The sequence below is a fragment of the Typopeltis vanoorti genome, chromosome 16 (assembly GCF_054136105.1).
Source record: "Typopeltis vanoorti isolate ZY-2024b chromosome 16, IOZ_Tvanoo_1.0, whole genome shotgun sequence".
Classification (NCBI taxonomy): domain Eukaryota; kingdom Metazoa; phylum Arthropoda; class Arachnida; order Uropygi; family Thelyphonidae; genus Typopeltis; species Typopeltis vanoorti.
This window is the reverse complement of record NC_143564.1, coordinates 20881056-20903220: the sequence shown is the minus strand read 5'-3', so window position 1 is coordinate 20903220 and position 22165 is coordinate 20881056. Positions and strand designations below refer to the sequence as shown.

The 22165-nt window shown below is 35.2% G+C and overlaps 1 protein-coding gene across 1 annotated transcript in view; it reads right to left on the bottom strand.

The window, feature by feature from the left end:
• The window catches only part of Usp47 (ubiquitin specific protease 47), a 572957-nt gene that overhangs the window by 269693 nt on the left and 281099 nt on the right, over positions 1–22165 (bottom strand). Inside the window, exon 13 of the mRNA XM_090406134.1 lies at positions 3562–3792. Within this exon, the coding sequence (XP_090262260.1) occupies positions 3562–3792 (231 nt within the window). The remainder of the gene's footprint in view (positions 1–3561; positions 3793–22165) is intronic.

The window sequence follows — 22165 nt, the reverse complement described above, 5'->3', positions numbered from 1 at the left end:
ATAAACTCAGCATTATACACATGTTAAAGAAAAGAGCTATTTGCATCTCAACGGACAACAAGACCCTTCAAGATGAGTTAAAATTTATTTCCAACAATCTGTACTTGAACGGCTATCCAAGAAGACTAGTCAATAAAATCCTTTTCTCTGAACCACCACAAAGAGAACAAGAAGAGATTCAATATATAAAAACGATAGCAATTCCGTATGTAAGTGGCATCTCCAACAAGCTCGCCAATCTCCTCAAACAACACAAAATAAGAGTCGCATTTCAACCTATAGATACTATTCGTAAACTACTAAGATCTCCAAAAGACAACCATCCTTTCTACAAATATGCTGGAGTCTATAATATTCCATGCTCATGTGGCTCTAATTACATCGGACAGACTTCGAGAAGCCTCGAAATCAGGCAAAAGGAGCACATTGGCTATGTCAAAAACAACAGACAGGACATTTCTGAGCTATCGTCTCATTTCTCCACAACTAACCATGTCATCGAGTGGGACAAAAGCTGTTCCCCCTACTTAGAGGAAGATTACCATTCAAGAATGTTCAAAGAAGCAGCCACAGTCGCCCATTCTACTGTGAACCTTAACAGAAATCAAGGCCTAATACTGCCAGAGATATGGAAAACCCTAATCAGAGCCTTAAAAATGGAAGAAATGAACTTTAATACAAACTACAGAAGGTTCCTCAGCAACAGCTAGCTGATCTTGTACACGCAATACGTGTTTCACTCACGTTCAATACTATTTCATTTGTAATTATTCTAGTCAGTTTTTATTCTTGTCAGTTTTGCAGTTACGCATAATTGTGAGAGTGTTTAAACCTATATGTTAGTGCCCTGAAGAAGCCAACAGATAAGTGTGGCGAAACTAGTTGGTCCAGTTAATTAATAAAATATTGATCAACACTTGATCGGTTAACCAAATATTATTATTTACTATTTATGATCAAGAAAACAACCTTCATGATGAATTTACTCATGTTATTTTTATTACTATTATTTCAATTGTGTTATTTTGAACTTCAATTCATGAAGGGTTGTAAACGTATAGTGCATTAGTGATGAAGGAGATTCTAGCATGGTTTGCATGTTGTGATTGGTTGCGTTGTGTAGTTTTTGTTAGAATTAGTTTATGAGGGAGATTCATCTTTGTTGGTCTCACTGTTACTGTTTGCAAGGTTCAACTTTGTTCATGGTTAGATGGAAGGATAGGGTAGGGATGTATGACTGACAGGAAGGAAAACCCAAGTTACTAGAAGGAAAAATCTTGTTATCTCCATAAAAGACACCTAAGTTATCTTTAGATGAAAAGTCTTTATGAAGGTACATCTGACTGTGTGATTGGAATTAAAATGAAATCTATCAATGTATTGCTATAACATCAACCAAAAATAATTAGGTTTTTTTCATGGATGAGACATTATTCCTTTTCTGAGCAGTTTTTAAATACTAAGTCCAAATCAACATTAACATCAATATTACTTCCCCAACAGAAAGGTTCCCATACCAAAATTGTAGATTTTCTCCTGAAAACAGCAATTAGGTTAATCATCTACTAAACTCCTCTCTCTAATCACTAATTAGGCCCAATTATCTAGTTGATGTACTCGCTTAATAACCAATAAGCTACAAGCATGAATACTACCATGCACATGAGTGTTACTCTTTGGGTGGGAGATCAATTTCACTGCCTGATGAAACTATTGCCTTGCCTTGAAAAAGTCCCATGTTTTGTCTCTGGAGCAAGGTTTCTACATTATGTAAAATCTGCAAATAAATATTATATATATTTTTTAATATCTCTTAGTTCCCCCATGGTATACTACATGTTTATAACCTTTAGTGGATGGGAGTCACATAAAAAAATTATAAATACATTATTATTATTAATGTCTAACCTCCAAGGAGTCAAAGATTTGACTCATTGCAGGATGTACACAAAGCTCCACAAAATTGAGCCTTAAATTCATTCAATGTGTCTGCATTCAACACACGCTTGGGCAATATATTCTACTCACAAAACACTCTCCATGTGAAGAACCTGCTCTTCACTCCTTTGCCCATACCATCTTTATACAGTTTCCAGGAACAGCCTCTTGTTCTACTTCCCCAAACTTTCCCATTCTGTGAAAAATTTCTTCCATGTTAACTTGGTAACAACCTGTGACCAAAGAGTTGTTACCTATTCATGAGGCTCTGCAAATTGCATTCCTTCAATCTGTCTTCATATCCCACATTCCAAAGACCAGTTACCACCATCATGAATCTTTTCTGGACACTTTCTAATATATCCTCATCACTATGAATACCAAGTGACCAAAAATGTGTGCACAATAATCCATGTGGTTTGATCAATGCCTAATATAATGGAACCATAACTTATTTTCTGCAAGTCAAAGTCCTTTGCATTGCTACCATAATTCAATGTGACGACTTCACAACTTGTGCAATATAGCCACTGAATTTTGGATCCTTGTCTACCACCACTAACAGATTTGAATCTCCTCTACCTCTTTGAAAGTTTCCCTACCAAGTGTACACTTTGCATCCCATCATTGCTTATCGAATTTCAGAACCTTATACTTTGCAACAGTGAACTGGCATTTCCACTTACCTGCCTGTTGTATAAATGGATTGCTGTTCAAGAATTCATGAATGCTCTTCATGAATTCTTGAACAGCAGGTAAGTGCTATTCAAGTTCACTTATAAGGCCACAACACCTACTTGACTCCCATTGTTCTCCCCAATTTTGCATCATCTGCAAACACTTGCATATATCCAGTTAAACCCCATCCTTATATTGTTACTATACGAGTTGAACCACAACAGTCCCAAAACAGACCCCTGTGGCACAGTGACTTACCTCTTTCAAAATGCTGCATCCCCACATAAAACTTACTGATATTTATCTAAAAGCCAGTCACACATCCAACTCACTTGTCTGTTATCCAATCCGTCCATTTCAATTTATTTAACAGCTTGTCATGCAGCAATCTATCAAAATCTTTTGTAATATCTGCAAATTATATTTCATTTCCTACTTTCTTACCTACTAGATTTGAATCAATATCTATAATTATATGCCTTTCATCTAAGCTGACCAAACATCAGTAATAACTGAACTACACTCATTTATCTCTCCTACCTCTAATCAATATGCCATTATCAGGCATATTGATTAGAGGTAGGAGATTTTTTTTATTCCTAATTCATCTGTGGTATTAAATGGTCCTCAGAAAAGCAACATACTCAATTCAGTAGTACTTGTCTTCAATTTAAAAAAATCTGTCTACTTTCTGGAAATATAAAGTTAATTGGAAAATAAAAGGATAAGTTGTAATAAAGTATATCTGAGTCACACTACGGATAAAATCAAAAGAATTAAAGGCGACAAGATATTAGTTTCATGCAGACAGTACAAATCAAACAGCATGAGAGAGAGAGTATTATTATTTTTCCAATACTTTTATTTTCAAAATGTTTTTATTCATTATTTTATTTTTTATTTTGCTTTGATAAATTAAGTTTTGCATAAATAAACTATCACCACCTTTTCCATGGATTTTAGAAGATTTCTCTCATTAGTAGAAGACTCTTGAGTACAGGACTGGCTAGCAGATCCCATATCAATACCTTCGTCATCGTCTGCTAAATCACCAGCATTATCAGTAGAGATATCAGGGGAGAGCGACGATCCAAGTTTTCCAGAACCCATATAAGATATGCCATCATCATCTAATGCCGAACCACTATCTGTTGTATCCCCATCATCATTGAAATACTACAACAAAAAAAAAAAAAAGAAAGAAAGAAAAGGCATTAAAATATAATTTTTTTTTCCTACTAATTTTGTGTTTACTCCTTTGATAATAAAGCTGCATATCTATATGATAAAAATAATGCACAGTAATGATCCTTTGAGAACCAATTATTTCTTTATTTTTATGAGCTGATACAAAAGGTAGATATCTGCTTATTATATTGGTTTGTTTTTCATTACTTTCATTATTGCAAAGAAAGGCTGTACTTCTACAATGAAACAAAAGATGATTAGTCTAACTGTAGCAGATGATCAATTGATAACATTTGCAATTAATTTGCTAATGCCTCTAAATCCTATTAATTTTTCAGTTGAGTATCCTATTGGATTGTTAAAGAGTAAAACTTTATTTTTTATTATGAAAGTGTGGGCATATAATTTATAATTATATTATACCATTCTTTCAAGAAGGCTGGATAAAATAATGTCCGTATACAACAAACTATGGGAAGCTAATGAATTAGAGTTCAAAAAATAAAAGTTAATTGATCTATTTGTGTAGCATATATTATTCAACACACAGCCATAAATATTGTTACAACTTGAACAGTGCATAAACCTTTAATCTATCAGTAAATTATTTACAGCTTTCAGTGCATAGAGCAGCACTCAATGTTCGAAATGCCACCCTGCCCCACCCCCCCACTTTGCCTTCTTGCACTCCCAGTCTGTGAGGACACATGTCAGTGTTGGGACACACAACATCCAACGGAAACGTTGCCGATGCTCCCTCCAAATCTACCTTGAGGTTGGCAATGCTGTGGAATCATTTCTTGCGGCTACTCTCTCAAGCTCCAATCCCAAATTTAAGTCCAACCCAGCGGATTCAGATTGGGACTTCCAGGTGGACAATGAGATGGTGATTTGTGGGCAGGCACATTTGCCTTCAACCACTGTTGTGTGGTCCACTGCCTACTGTGAAACAAGGTGTTGTTCAGTGCCCACACCACAGATTCCAGCACTATGGATTGATACACTTTGGTAAAGGTTTTGTCTTTCCCCTCACAGAAATGCCACTTGGATACCCCCCCCCTCCCATACCCATACATCACCTCCCACCAAACCAACACTGATGATGGGTGATGACCTCTCTGAATACTGGGTGCTATGCCATGTACTGTGCAACAATTTTGGGCACATATCGTTTTGACAGTTAAACGACTCTTCAATGGTGAAAATCTTCTCACCTGTCAAGTGGATATCTCTGTGTTTGTTGTTCACATACTGCCAGAGAAACTCCTTTGATTTTATTAGTAGAATGACGATAGTACTCCTCTACAGCTTTGTGAGAGGCAGAAAACTCAGTTGCCTGATTGTGAAAAATCTGTTTAGATTAATTTTTTGAAATTGGTGGAGGCCAACTGCCTACCAGTTTCCACTGGTAGTTGAGTTGAAACTCTCAATAACCATGATGGATGGGTGAGAATAAGGAAGGTGACTTCATATAAATAAATAATACCCCCCCCCCCCCCAATACATGAAGGATCACAAGACCTATACTAGAACAGTGTCATGTGTGGGGTAAGTGATTGAGAAAGAAGTACATACATACATACATAGCTCATGGCAAAAACATGATGTTAAAAAAGAGAATCATGATGTCATTATATATTAACAAAATTGAAGAATTTAAAATATTTTAAGTTAAAACTTTGAAGTAAAACACAGATCTAATCCAAGAAGTTGGAAAATTAAAATAAGAGTTAAAAAGTAAAAGTCTTAATATGTTACAATAAGGAAAAGAAACATATATATCATTATAAATTCAGATCTAAGTTTGTAATCCAGGTCACAGCTTCAGGAGCCACTTCCAGTCATACTGATAAGCACAGAAGATGTATTCTGTTACAATATGTTGCATAGTCTGTCGTGGAGCACCACAGTCACATTCTGGAGATGTTTGTCTGTTCTATTTATAGAGAGTATCTCCACATAGGCCATGATTTGTCCAAATTCTATTTAGTACCATCCATGTTTTGCGAGGTAGATCTGATCCTGGGATGATTTGATCACCTTTAAAGATGTTATGCAAATGTTCTTTCGTATTTTCCTTCCATGTTTCTTCCCACTTTGATAAAGGATTAAAATTATTTAGCACTAGTTCTTCTGCTGCTCGTAGTGATGGATGGCGAGATTTCAATCTATTGACGTTAAGAGTTGGGAGATCCTGATGAATAGGTAGGTTCGGATTACCAGCAATTTTTTGGAATTCATGGACTAAAGAATTCAATCTACGTAGTTCTGTAGGAATAATGCCTGCTAAAAGAGGTAACCAATAAGTTGGGGTCGAACTAATAGAGCCTGTAATTAATCTTAAGGTATTGTTCAATTGAGAATTGATAACCATTGTGTGAGGGCTATTTAGCCACACAGGAGCACAATATTCAGCACTTGAGAATACCAAAGCAAGGGCTGTTGTCTGAAGAGTAGAGGCTCTAGAACCCCAGATAATGCCACAGAGTCTCTGTAGGATATTATTACGTGTCCTTAGTTTATATGCCAAGTTTGAAAGATGTTGCCGGAAAGTGAGAGAATGGTCAAATGTGACTCCCAAGTACTTAGGGAATGTATTATATGGAAGTATAGTGTTGTTCAATTCAATTTTTAGTTTCACATTTGCCAAGTTATTATTTAGATGAAAACAAGATATTACCATTTTGCTCCTATTTAAACAGTCTCCATCTCTTAAAATATTCATCCAGAATAGTTAAGTCAGCTTTTAGAATTTCTTCTGTACAACTTATGCATTTATGCTGTGTAGTTATTGCTATATCGTCGGCACAACAAAATTTCCTTGACATAGTGATGAGAAAGAATTATTGTATTGATATGTTTCTTAAATAGTTGGGGCTTGTACTCAGTCAGACAAACAGTATGGGAGACTCTATAAACAAATAAATAGCAGAAACAGCTGCTGTTATCATATGCTCCTAATCCTAACACATTTATTCTTTGAAATAGCTTTACAGTTCATATTTCTGAGTTTTGAGGATAAAAGCCAAAGTTTCTTGCTTTTAACCTAAAACAAGTTATTCTTCACCCTTTCAGACAGTAGTGATGAAAAACACTACTGCTAAGATGATTAAAAAAAAAAAAAAAAGGCTAGACAGACTAATATAACATTTTCATGTATATTAATATATAAATTCCTGAACTGATCTTGATTTGTGCTCACGCGTAGACCTACACTTTTTACCGTGTAGGGATTTGGAACCGAAATCCTACGGAATAGGTTAGCTACTCCTTATTCCTGGAGGTATCCTATGTCTGTAGAAGCATGTGTTCACAGGCCGATTTGCCTGCTTGCAGGAGGAAAACCCCCAGATGAACTGGGGAGAAAAACACTGTGGTCCATACCCAAGACTGGATAACTTGGCTATGTCTGAGAAAGATCCTAAGCTCTTCATGTCAGCGACAAGAATCGAACACAGAACATTCCTTTCCCAGGCATATGGTTGCGAAGCACATAACCACTCAGCTAACCACATGTACTTCCTGAATTACCCAATAAAATTGGAAAATTAGTTTTCTGGTCAGATAATTGAAGGTATGGTTAAGTGAAGTATAGGGCATAGTCAATATATTCAGTTTTCACTATTTTGTGTCAATATGAATATAGATGGATGCAATTTTTTGGCCTATCTATCTCTGAAACCGAGGAAAAAACAGCTATTTCTGATAAAAACATTCCAACACTCAAGTCTGTAGAAGAAAAATAAATATCTCCATTAAAACTTTCCTGAGATAGATCAAAAAGAAAAAGCAGATCCAAACTCTAAAATTATTTTGAAACAAAAAAGATGAATGCTAATCTTATTTGCTTCCAAACATGACTTGTGAATGTTAAAAGATACCAAGCAATTTTATAAGCTAGGTTTTTAATCCTTTTTCCCAAATAATCAAACAGACAAGTAAGTCAAGTTTTCTGCTGCAACACTAGGCAACTCGTTGTAAAGGTGGAGTAAGCTCTCATCACTTTCCTTAGAATTTTCCCCTAATGCAAAGCACATTTCCTCGCAGAGATGTATGATGCTACGCATTAAGGTAATGGTCACTACCCAGACTGGTTTTGACCTTTACTGAGGTCTCGTCAGTGGGAGTCAGACCTAAAAATTGCCAAGGGTGAAGTAATACAGAGCTTATAAATATTTTACCTAAACAAGTTGCCATAAGCTGCTTTGACCTCATTAAATAAAAATCTCAGGATGAAAGTAAGATGTAGAAAGTTTTTTACCTTGGGTATATATTATGTTAAACGATACCAAGCAATTTTATAAGTTAGGTTTTAATCCTTTTTCCCAAGTAAGCAAACAGACAAGTAAGTCAAGTTTGCAGCTGCATGTAGTGCAACACTAGGCAACTTGTAAAGGTGGAGTAAGCGCTGATCACTTTCGGTATGGCTCCCATTGACGAGACCTCAATAAAGGTCGAAACCGGTCTGGGTAGTGACCATTACCTTAATGCATAGCATCATACATCTCTGCAAGGAAATGTGCTTTGCATTAGGGGAAAATTCTAAGGAAATTGATCAGAGCGTACTCCACCTTTACAACGAGTTGCACTATGTGCAACCGCAAACTTGACTTACTTGTCTGTTTCTTACTTGGGAAAAAGGATTAAAAACCTAGCTTATAAAATTGCTTGGTATCTTTTAACATAATACCCAAGGTAAAAAACTTTCTCCATCTTACTCTCATCCTGAGATTTTTATTTAATGAGGTCAAAGCAGCTTATGGCAACTTGTTTAGATAAAATATTTATAAGCTCTGTATTACTTCACCCTTGGCAATTTTTAGGTCTGGCTTCCACTGACGAGACCTCAATAAAGGTCGAAACCGGTCTGGGTAGTGACCATTACCTTAATGCATAGCATCATACATCTCTGCAAGGAAATGTGCTTTGCATTAGGGGAAAATTCTAAGGAAAGTGATCAGATATTACTCCACCTTTACAATGAGTTGCTTAGTGTTGCACTACGTGCAGCCGCAAACTTGACTTACTTGTCTGTTTGCTTACTTGGGAAAAAGGATTAAAAACCTAGGTTATAAAATTGCTTAGTATCTTTTAACATAATATATACCCAAGGTAAAAAACTTTCTACATGACTTGTGAATGTACAGAGCCAAAATTAGGTTCCTAGCAGCTGGTGTGTGTGTGTATGCGCACACACACACACACACAATAGAGTCCTAAGACTAATCACTGGAGACAAGTCCATTCTATGTGATTCACCAGCTACATGATATTAACAATAGCAAATTCAATCATCTATGTTATTCTACATTAAGTACTATTTCAGTATTACCTTAACTGTTTGTGTTCTATGGGATGGTGTGTGTTTTGTGTAAGTAAAAATCCAAGTTTTTCATCAATCTCCTGATATGTGCCCTGAAAGTATTTACAGGCTACTATGACAGTATTAAATGATTAAGTTTACATTATTGCTAATCTCCTATCAGCAATTTTCCTCCAAATTAGTCTATTACTTGTCAGCATCTCAATATTGTCATATATAATATTAGTCTTCTAAGGCACTTCTGATTGAATCAATCCACCTGAATCTTGATCTTCTTCTGGGTCTTTTTTCCTACTATCTTGCATCAAATACCTGTTTTGATAATCTTCGCTTTCCCATTCTGTTTGACTATACCACCTTAGATTAGCCCTACTTACACATTCTTGAATGCTACTAACAATTTTTGTAGAAAGGCTTATATGTTGATTATACATGCTTATTAAATTACTTAAGGAATTTACAACGTACAATTGATATAAATTAAAATTAAACTTTGATTTATATTCCAATATTTCAGCAACGTCACATTGCCATTTTCACAGGAACTTAAAATAAAGACACTTGCACGCAGGCACTACACACAGTAACTGAGGACGAAGCAGGAAGTTGTTGTTTCTCCTAAAAGTCCTGCTGGTGCCCCCTAGCGGGCTATGTAAGTATTCTCGGCCATTGGGCTGAAGGTCTTCTGATGTAAGTCTCCCAAATTTGGGGCAGTCTCATGCAACCAAATTTGTTGAGGTTTGGCATGTTTCTTAGGGCTGAGGCTGATTCCATCAATAGCCCTTCAAACTTGAATTTACTACGGTGTATAACTGTGACTTTCTTCCACCGTATTCGGTGGCGAGTATCCAGAGCATAGTCTGCAAGACCAGAGTGGCTGTACTGGTGAAAACGGATATAGTCCTTGTGTTCTGAAATTCTGATATTCGCTATCCTGCCTGTTTGGCCAACATAGGACAGCTTACAGCTGCAAGGGACCTAGTATACACCAGGTAGGTCTAAGGGAGGTGGTTGGTCTTTAGTGGAGCAGATAAGGGACGCTAATTTTTTATATGGCCTGTAACAAGAGGTCAAGTTTTTTTTTTTTTTTAGGATTTTGGTAATTTTTTCTGAGGTGCCTCGGATGTAGGAAATGGTGATGAATTTAGAATAATCCTTATAAATTTGGTTGCATGAGACTGCCCCAAATTTGGGAGACTTACATCAGAAGACCTTCAGCCCAACAGCCGAGAATACTTACATAGCCCACCAGGGGGTACCATCAGGACTTTTAGGAGAAACAATAGCTTCCTGCTTCATCCTCAGTTACTGTGTGTAGTGCCTGCATGCACGTGTCTTTATTTTTAGTTCCTGTGAAAATGGCAACGTGACATTGCCGAAATATTGGAATATAGATTAAAGTTTAATTCTAATTTATATCAATTATACGTTGTAAATTCCTTGAAAAAAAAATATACATAAAGATTCCTCGCATCATAATGAGAATCACACCTAAGTGTTTTTCAATCCAAGAGAGCACAGGGTCCATCAATTTTTCTTATAGCACTACTGGGGATATAGTTGGAAGAAATTAAACAGCAATGCTACTTATTTGTTACTAATGTATATAAATAAATAAAAACACAGTAATAGTACTTTAAAATAAAATATATGTGCACACAAAATTTTATGAAAGAATTAAATATTTTACTTACCTAGTCAGAGACACCAAGCACTTATCTTCCTTGACAGTGGTGTCTAACAACACAGAGTTGATAATTCTTGTGCAACTATGTGCCTTTCTCCACTAATCTTAGAAACTCATAAACTTGTGCCTTTTTATTGCCACACTGAGGTTTCACCACTGACAATCTCTTTCATTTTAGTTATAAATGTGAATTTTTATAACACTTTTCCACTACATGAAACATATAGTGTTATACTGTTGTGCAAAATGTAGACTCTACCATAATATCTGACCTGTGTCAAATTCTTCCCCCATTCTGAAGTTTTATTTCATGGAACAAGATTGCAGAAAATAAGCTCAAAGCACTATTACTCAATCTGGCTTACAACTTAAATCATCCCATTGGCCACATATGTGCAGACCTTTTGAAGTGTTCAGGCAGAGTTTATTATGCACTAGTGTTTAATTTCTTTATTAATAATGAACATAAAAACAAAGCTGTAGCAGTGTACTCTCACACTTCAAACTCAATGTGCAGTTGAACAATAATTCAGGAGCATGCACAGTGCGAGATTTCCCATATCAACAGTCAACTATTAAATTGGATCGATATAAGGATCCTCAATGAAGGATCAATTAATCTTGTGTTTAATTATTTATCTGTGCTGTAATCATTCCATTATATCTAATAATGAGTCGCCACATCAACCAAAATAGTAGACTAGGTAACTGAGAGAACAACAAAGTGAAAAATTCTCTAATTAGCTGATTCATGCAGAACTTATTGAATTTTTTCTCTCTTCAAAACTGTACCGAGTGTCTTTCCTCTATACTACCTATTTCTCTCAAATTTAACAAGTTTAACTTTATTTTTCTAATAATAAAGCTTACTAGCAAGCTTTATTATTAGAAAAATATACTTGCTGAATTGAAGCCTATGATTAGTCTCTGTTTCCAGCAAGCTTATTATATTAGGAGTGTCCCATTGTCAGTTTATTGGCTTAGACCTTGTAGTTACTTAAAAATAAAATGTGCTTTAGAATACAAGAGAACAGAATAGTCAAATTATATTTTCAATAAAGCATACCACCTCACAGGCTCACTTTAGCGAGTATTGGAGTAGCAAACCCGAGGTACCTGATGTTGGACCATGCCTTATATAATCTGTCATATATTCTATAGACTAGTCTCTACTCTTCTTTCTTTTCTTCTTGATCCTTCTCCCCAATGCTATTAGAGCATTTCAAGGGCTGAATCTTTCCAATTTTCCTTTTTTACAACTCTTGTAGTGAGAGTCTATTTCTCTCTCAGGTGTTTGCCTTACCCTAGTAGGTTGAAGCTATGACAGGACCAGCAAGCTGGCAGTGGATTTACTTAAACTTGAAAAAAAAAACAATCAAACCCAGATTAATATAAATGGTAAACAACCTGGACTGAAAAGGAAACTGAGAATAGGAACACTGAACATACTGACACTTACAGGTAAAGAGAGTGTGTTGGTGGATGTTATGATGGAGAGGAAATTAGGCGTTTTCACTTTGAGTAAGATAAAATGGAAGAAACAAGGGAGGTAGAATTTAAGGTGAAAGCTTGTTTTGCACTGAAAAGGAGAAAATGACCGATCAAATATAATGTGCATCAGTTTTATCATTAGTAAAGAATTAAATGACAGACTCAGAGTGCGATGGAATTAATAACAGAATAATGAGGCTTGTTATTTGAACGTAATTGAAAATGAATGTCATTTATCCAGATACATGCACCACAACAAGATTTAGATATGGAAGAAAGACATTATTTGAGGAACAGTTGGAGAGTATTATTCAGAATAAGAGTGCAATTACTTTATGAGACCTTAAATGCAGAAGCAGCAAAAAAAAAGGACAAAGGTTATTAAATTTTTGCACCAGAAATAATCTCAAAATTGGAAACAGCTGATTTCAGAAAAGAACGCCACAGAATTACAGATATAATAGCTGGGATGGCGAGCAAAAATCTATAATAGATTATTTCATTCTTGAGAATGGAGCAAGAATATGGAAGATAAATGTAGTAAAAAAAAAAATAGAAGCTGAAACAAGGGACATTGAAGCAGTATGAAGTAAAGAAAGAATATGAGTTTCAGAATAGGTCCAAGGCCATGACGAAACTTCAGATAATGTAGATGAGAAATGGGAAAATTTTTAAGATGTAACAGTAGGAACAGAAGAGATGTGTGGAAGAACAAGTGGATTCAGAAAAGGAAAACAAACATGTTGATGGCATAAGAGAGTTAAAGAAGCAGTCAAGTTAAAAAAAATAAATAAAGCTTTTTGGAGGTTTGTGAAGACTAGATCAAATGGTGATAGACTTGTCTATATTTAGAGAAAAAACCATGAAAAAAATAATAATAAAAATAAATAAATAAAATAAATATAGTCTGCTTTAGGACACTGAGGTCCCACTGAAGTGCAAGCTTTTCATTAACTAAAGTTATGCTTTGTCCATTTTGACTTATACAACAGAAACATGATGATTAAATAAAACAGACATGAAAAAACACATACAATAGAAATGAAAGCTTTAAGGACAATGTTGGCAAAAACAAGAAAAGATAGAATAAGAAATGTGGGCATTTTCTAATGTCACATTTCTTATTCTATCTTTCCTTGTTTTTGCTAGGACTAAAAAGTGTTTGAAAATCTGCTGATGAACTCTCACCTGAAGTGGTCTGGATATCTAATGAAAATAAATTTAGAGAGAATACCAAACAAAATGTAGGAAATGAAATTTGAGGGGAAGAGACCAAGAGGAAGAATACCGAAAAGATGGAGAGGAGAGATTAGATAAGAGATCTAGAAAACAGTAACCTGAACTGGTATAGTGTTCGTGAAAGAAGAATTTGGTAGTAGGAAGAAACAGAGATTTCATCTGTCTAACCTGACACTTTCCGTAAGGTCTGTTGGAACGCTTGTTGCTAAAGAAGAAAGAGAGTAAAGCATACTCTGAGAATATACTAAAAGGTAGAAAGTCATCCATTCTTTGTTCCTCTACTTGTCATCACATATATCTTTTATATACACCAATAGTGATTTGAATTGTGCTCAAGTGGTACACAAATGAAAGACTAATCATATTTTAAAATCAAAAGGAAACTAAACCACCAATATAGAACAAATAGAACAAGTATGAATTAAAAAAACAACAGACTGCGAAAGAATAAAACCATGAAAGACCAAATGGAAAACTTCACTGAGGAATAAAAGATCATCATTATCATCAAATTACTGATATGCACCCTCAGAAGGTATACAGGATATTACGAGGATGTGCTGAAAAGTTGTGATAATCACCATGAAGGAAGTGAGGTAGAACGATGTCAGAACTTTTCAACCCTCTCATGAATGTAAATTAAAGATACCAAAAAATCATATACTTGGTTTAATCCTTTATCCAAGTGTAAGCAAACAGGTTTGCGCCTGAACTATTTGCAGGACTTGGGCAACTCATAAAGAAGCTCATGACTTCGCACCACTATCCTTAGTATCCCATAATGCAAAGCACATCTCCTTGCAAACATGTATAATGCTATACATTATGGGAAGGGGCCACTACCCAGACCGGTTTCGACCTTTACTGAGGTCTCATAAGATCCAGATCCAGAAGTGATACTAAGGTTGAAGTAGTGTAGAAAGGTGCAACACCTTTTGGCAATTTGTATACGAAAATATGACTTCTGGGTCTGGCTCCCACTGATGAGACCTCAACGAAGGTCGAAACCTGTCTGGGTAGTGGCCCTTCCCATAATGCATAGCATTATACATGTCTGCAAGGAGATGTGCTTTGCGTTATGGGATACTAAAGCAAGTGATGTGAAGTCATAAGCTTCTGTATACGAGTCGTCCCAATACTGAAAATAGTTCATGCGCAAACTATATAATTTCTTGGTATCTTTAATTTATAGTATAACCAAGTGGAAAAACTTCCAACAACTCCCTCTTGAATATAGTACCACATAAAAATGTTACATTATTTACTCATTTCCAATCAACAATTTTCCTGCAAACCAATCTGTTATCTGTCAAGACTACAACATTATCAGATCATAATTATACTTCTGTCTTCTAAGACACTTTTTGTTGTATCAATCCACCTGTCTTGGTCTTCCTCTGGGTCTTTTTCCTGCCAACCTGGCAAAGAACACTTTTTTTTTTTTTGCTAATCTTTCCATTCTGTTTACGTGATCATACCATCTGAGATTAACTCTGAAAACACATTCCTGAATTCTAACAATGTTAAGTAATTTTCTAATATCCTCATTTTTAATATAATACTGCCATCTGTTCACTCCCCTAATCTTTCTTAGAACTCTCATATCTGTAGTCTCGCCAGTCTTTAATCAGGTGTTTTATTTCTAGCCAGCTCTCAGATCCATAAGTTAAAAATTTGTTTAAACATTGCCTTGTATAGAGCTAATTTGGTTGTTTGACTAATTTCTTTCTTATTCCATACAAATTTATTCAGTTGACTTCCTACCATACCAGCTTTACTAATTCTGTTGTCTATTTCCATATTTAATTTGCATCTTCACTAAAAAAAAAAAGTATGACTAAATGTTTTACTTGTTCTATAAGTTGACCATTCATGATACAGCTGATGTTTTCAACGTTGATGTTTCAATGATTGATCTCATCCATCCCTTTAGGACAGAATGAGGGGTTCAGGATGAAATTAATGCGGCTGGTTCATCACTCCTTGCTGCATCACCTAAGGGTAGTATTCACGACTGTAATCTGTGTGTGTGTTCACAGGGTCGATTTGCCTGCTTGAGGGATGAAAAACTCCAGATAAACTGGCAGAAAAAACCCTGCTGTTCATACCCAAGACCAGCTAACTTGGCTATGACTGAGGAAGATCCTTAAGCTCCTCATGTCATCGACGGGAACCAAACCTAGGATACACCTTCCCCAGGCATATGGTTGTGAAGTGCAAAGCCACTAGGCTAACCAAGCAGACATGTTTCAATGAGCTAAGATTAATATTTCCAATTTTGATATCAAGTTTATTACTACTTTCCTTCATAATGTGATCCATATAGATAGAATGAATAACAGTGGAGATAATATGCACCCTTTTCCCATACTTGATTTAACATCAAACCATCTTCCTGTACCTCCTATAATTATAACTGCTGACTTAAGCTCAAATAAAGACTACATATATTGCTCAATATAATGTCCCATTTACACAATAAAACTGTAGCATTTTGAAGAGCTTTCCTCTTAACACCTTGTCATATGCCTTTTCTAGATCTACAAAACTTAAATACAAATCCATGTTATATTTCTTACTATTTGTTTTGAAAAGATGATTCTGACAGCCTCTATTTAGCCTGAATCCAGCTTGTTCTTCCATAAGCTAACCTCCCAAAATTTTTCTTAGCTGTTTCTCAACTATACTTGCATAAATCTTACCAGGAACAATCAGTAGAGAAATGCCTCTGTAATTCTCACATTTTGGTTTCATTTCCCTTTTTATGGATGAGTACTATGAGAGCTCTATTCTAATTATCTGGAATTTGACACTCTGACCAGGCCTTCTGAAATACCTCCATATTTGAGCATTTCTGATTGAATATCATCTACTCCAACTGCCTTTCCATATTTCAGGTTTTTATTGGCTTTTTTTCTTCTTCAAGTATGGATATGTATTCCTGAGTGCACTGTCTACCACTATACAGACAGTGCATTTTTCATAAATATGAAATGAAATATAGAATTTAAAATACAAGAAAATAATAAATATATAAAATAGATGATACACTAAAAATTACGATGTATGTGTGGGGGAGACTTTTTCAATCTAGGGATATGATGGATGGATGGATTGCAATTTCAGTTCTTCCAGTTATATATTTTTTTTTTTGTTTTGTTTCTGTTACTATTATTTAGGTGCTCAGGAATAGGGATACTGCAATAATTATAGTGTTATTGCAGGTGCAACCATAGTAACAGTTGAACCTGTATAGATGATGTTACATTCCAGCTGACAAGAAAACCTACATAACAGCACTGTGGTATCTGAATATTTGTTTAGTATGAATTTCGGTAGGTTTTAAGGACAGCTAATTTCTGGTTAGTAGTAAAAAGTTATCTGGAATCTGCATGTTTAAATATATATTTAAATGCTTTGTATATATTTTGGATATAATGAAGTTTTACTATTTTTCATAAAGGAAAGTTTTCTTTAATTTGTGGGATGGTTACATGCATACTAGCAATGATGTTTGCATAATTAATCAATTGTTTTGGATATTCATGGTGTATGAAAATTTGAGTAAATTGTTCAAATTAAGTGGATATTGAATCCAACATTATTTCAAAGCCGAATAGAAACACTACAAGAGTTTCATGCCAAATATAGAAACTATAAAAGTTTCGGCAGATCCAAGTGTAAGCAAACCTTTAATGACAGGGGCAACTCGTAGTAAAGGTGGAGTAAGTTCTGATCACTATCCTTAGTATTTCCCATAATGTAAAACACATCTCCTAGCGGACATGTATGATGTTATACACTATGGGGGGGGGGGGTCACTACCCAGACCGGTTTCGACCTTTGTTGAGGTCTCGTCAGTGGGAGCCTGATCAATGATGAAGATATCAATAATGATATCTATATTCAAATCTTCGGACTCCCAATGGGACAAAAACATCAATGGCCAATTAGTCAAACCATTTTTGGCACATTGGAATCCAGATGATTGACTTCTTCTCTCCTCTCTGCATAACTTTTTATTCATTTTATTTTATTTTTTTTTAATAGACTGAATTTTAAATTAGAACCATAGAATCAGAACAAAACAAGTGCATACATTGTTTTATGTTAATTGTTTTTGAGCCTGTGTAGCTCAGTAGAAGTGGTGTTTGCACTCTACAGCGCTTGACAGCATGAAGAAAGGATTTGGTGGTTCAAATCTAGTTGCCGACTAGAGGAACTTTTTCTAAGCCTTTTTTCGGCCGGTTCCCGAGTTAGTTGATCTCTGGCACGGGCTAGCGGGTTTTTTTCTCCTGGAAACTCGGGTTTTTCGTCCTGTAAACTCAAGAAAATCGATCGTAGAACCCACACTATTTTCAGACATTAAAAAAATATATATATTGTGTTAGGGTTAGAGACCACGAGATGGCGGCACTAGCTTGCCGCCTTCTTCACTGCGTACTGATGAATCAGTGATAGCCTTGGGCCAGCTATCTCTCTGATTGGCTACCAGTGGAGATTGAATTGCCCACTCAGTCTCCAAAAGTTAGATAAGGTAAATGGCCCCACCTACTCCCTATACAGGAACAACATAGGCGTTAGCCGATGGTTTTTTTTTTTTTTTTTTTTTTTTTTGTTAATTGTTTTATTTCACTGTCAAAATTTCTCCTGTTCATGGAAAATTTATACACCTTTATAAAATGTAAAAGGATGACTGACCTTTTAATGTTTAATAGATGGTCGCAGTTAAAGTGTGGGGGGTAGTTTCTTATGTGTCAATGCAGGCATATGAAAAAAAAAAAAAGTTTGTTCCGATATTGCTATTGAATCTAGTTCAAATCAAAGCCATAAAATGTTTGCACTTGTTTTGTTCTGATTCTATGGTAAAATTCAGTCTATTACTAAAGTTATTGAGTGAGCTTTGTAAAGAAGATATACATATGGTATTACCAAGATACAAGACATCATTAACATACTGGCCATAAAAATGTTATGCCAGAGAGGAGAGAAGACGTCAATCATCATCTGGATTCCAATGTACCAAAAACGGTTCGACTAATTGGCCACTGATGTTTTTGTCCCATTGGGAGTCCAAAGATTTGAATGTAGATATATCATTATTGAATTTTAAAAATTTTGCTAAAACTATTAATCTGATTTGGGTTAAGATGCAGATGACATAGTTCAATTTTTGTAATGATCATTTTATTAGTGTTCCATTCTGGTACTACAGGCTTTATTCCTAGAAGTATAACGAGTGGTGAAATGTTAGAAGTGAATGAAGAAGTTGTATTCTGACTGAATACACTAAATGTCAATAAGGCAGGGAGACAAGATGTAATTTCAACACGTTTTAAGGGAATGTGATATGGAACTGACTGTGCTGTTAACTTGGCTGTTTAATGGGTCTTGTAATGGGGCAGGTTCCTAGAGTAGGAGAGCGTACCACTGCATAAGGGTTTGAATAAGCTGAAAAGTAGGCAAGTGAATGGGGATGTCAGTTTACTGCAACTAAACAAAGTTTTAAATTTGGAATCCACAGAAGGGATACTTCGTACTCACTTGGAGTTATACTGGAAGAAGTGGAGTAAGCAAGGGATCTTGGGGTGATTGTGAATAGAGATTTAAAGTTCTGGGGACTGAGATGTCTTCACAACCCTTTATTGTAAAGGGTTGTGAAGACATCTCAGAGAACTACAGCAATGTTGATGAGAAGATTGACCATGAGAGATAAAAGTATGCTAGTCCCATTGTAAAAAGCTTTGATCAGACCAAATCTGGATTTCTATGCTTAGACCTGGTCACTGGAATTGGAAGGGGATGCAGAGACAGATAAAAAAAAAATGTCAGGACTGTACAAAGCTGATCATGAAGATAAACTGATGGCATGTATATTGCAGAGTCTGGTAGATAGAAGGCAAAGGGGAAGGGATATGATCGAGGGATTTAAGCTGTTGAAGGGTTATTAGTGTATAAACACTGAGGAGATTTTCATATGGTAGAATGAGGGAAAGGAACAAGGACAAGAGGCCATCCCTAGAAAGAAATTACAAAAGGAGGTGGTGAGTAAAAGGACAATAAGTAAATGGAGAGTGGTAGGAGCATGGAATGCATTGCCTGAGAGGGTGGTGAACATGCAGACTGTGGATGATTTTAAGGAATGGTATGATAGACTTTGTGTTCACTAGTGTTGACCTCCTGAAGTGAGGTCAACACTTGTGACTCCATGGGGATCAGGAAAAAAATAAAATATCAGTGGGGGTTTAATATGGTGTCCCAAGTATCTTGGGAATGTCAATGTTGGTATATAGTACTGTCACATCTAAGGATGTTATGTCATTCTGGGATAAAATTAAGTTAGACATGTGACTAAAAAGATTGTCCATTTCTTAATATAAATTTTGATATGGTTATTAAGTGGTTTCATAATTTATATATTTTGATAGAGGTGATGCAGTAGAACCTTTATACAAAATTATTGAACATATAAGATAACTTTATGAATTTTGACCTGTCCAAAAATATGTGGAGAATGAGTACTCAGGGGTTTAATTTTCTTTTCAACATAAGTTATGTATTTCATCTTCATTTTTTCATTCATGGAATATGTTATCTATTTCATAAGATTGAGAATTGGATTATTAGATATTTTTTTATATGTATTTGGTCCTTCAAGATCTTTTCTATTTTGTTATAATAATTGATTTCATTTATGATGACTACTACATCACCTTTAGTTATCATCATGACCAGATTTCTTTTTAAAGATATCACAACATTCTGCAGATTGGGATAAAGGTTTTTTTTCGTGAAAAGTGAATACACCGGACAGCCAGTTATTTGTTCCTCAAAAGCAGCCATAAAAGCAATTACTTCACATTATTAATGTAACAAATGAACTGAAAATGTGGTAGCCTTTTATAGCATGTTAATCCAGTTCATCTGCACTCTGTTCTAAAAAAATATTCCTGTTTTGTAAATAATGTTGCACTTGAGTTATGAAAAACAATCCATACTGGCAGCATAACACTACTAAGGTATTTTCTCGGTCACTTTCTCACCTATTTCGAGGATGAATGATCATGTTGATCCTTATAGTGGTGATGTCTTAATGGTACTTTAAGGAATATCCTGAATATACTTTAATATAATTTTTATTTGGTGCTGTTTAAGCTTATATAGCTGAATTTAGCCAAATCCATTGTTTTGTTATTTTTAAACCAACTCAATGATGCATACCAAAATTAGTTTTAGACAGCCATAGAGTATGCAGACTGCTTATTGGTAGCTTCCTAAAGAGAAATGATTAAAACTGTTACCGGTGTTGTAGATATAAACCATCAGGAAAGATATAGATAGGCATGTCCATTTTATTCCCTACCATATCCAGTTTGGGCTGCATGATATACTCTATATTCCAAATGCAGGCATTTAGGGAAGAGGTCTTACTACAATATCCATCTCCAGTTAGGAAAAGACAGAAGCATCTAAGTTTTTTAAAAATATAAACATTCTAAATATCCAATCTGGAAGTGTGTAAGCACTAAGAAAATTATCAAAACAGGATAAATCTAATGCTAAAGAGTTTTTAACTTCATTTCTTAACACAGAAGATATTATTTGTTAGGTGAGCAGTGGTTTATCAATGGATGGGTAGGCCAATCATGGTTTTCAAAATATATCAAAAACAGATTTTTTAATAACTTTTCAAACAGTGCTTTTCTTTTATGGAGGATTTTTATTTCCTCTGCATTATATGTCATTAATAATCCATTATCTGACTTCATATTTTAGGCTAAAAGAAAGAAAAAAAATGCAAGACAACTTTCAAGCTACTTGAAGGCTATACTATTGTTATAATTATGCTAGTACCATGGATGGGCTATTTGACTTGAAATAAGATATTTGATTCTTTTTTGATTTACTGTTTATGTGATATCCTATATGATGATGATGAGTATTAATGATGTCTTTTAAGAACTAGTGTTCTGTTTAAGATCTTTCTGAATTGCAGGAGTATATCTGCAAGGCTCTGGGTTTATAGCAGTCATGGAGTGTAGATTCTGATAATAGTTTTAACAATGATTTTCAAGTCAAATACAGATTAAATGATGTCTCTTTCTTCTGTTCCTCTAATGTAATAGTGTTTGTTGATCCACAGCACTTTGTTTTTGTGTGTTGAGGCTTAAGTGCTGCAAAGAATTCATGTTGGAGGTTTAATGGAATATTATCAGCACTGAGAAAGGATTAAACACAATTTTAATACTTCCAATATTTCGTCTCCGTCACAGAGACATCATCAGGGATTACAAAAAAAACTTTTGTAACAACATACACACAAATATAATACAATAGTGAGTGAAACTAAAGTCCTATATAGGTGGTGCACTCTCTATGGGCATTTGCAGGTGGCCTAGGATGTAAAGAGGGATCTCTGATAATTAATGTTTCCCAAATTTTGGAAAGTTTAATGCAACCGTATTTGTTTAAATTCCAGGGCGCAGATGCAGATTCAAAGAATAGTCTTTCTTTTTTGAATTTACTATGGTGGAGCATGGTGGTTTTTTTTTCAGGAGATCCTGTGAGCAGTATCCAAAACATGGTCTGCAAGGCCAGATTGACCATAATCATGATTGCAG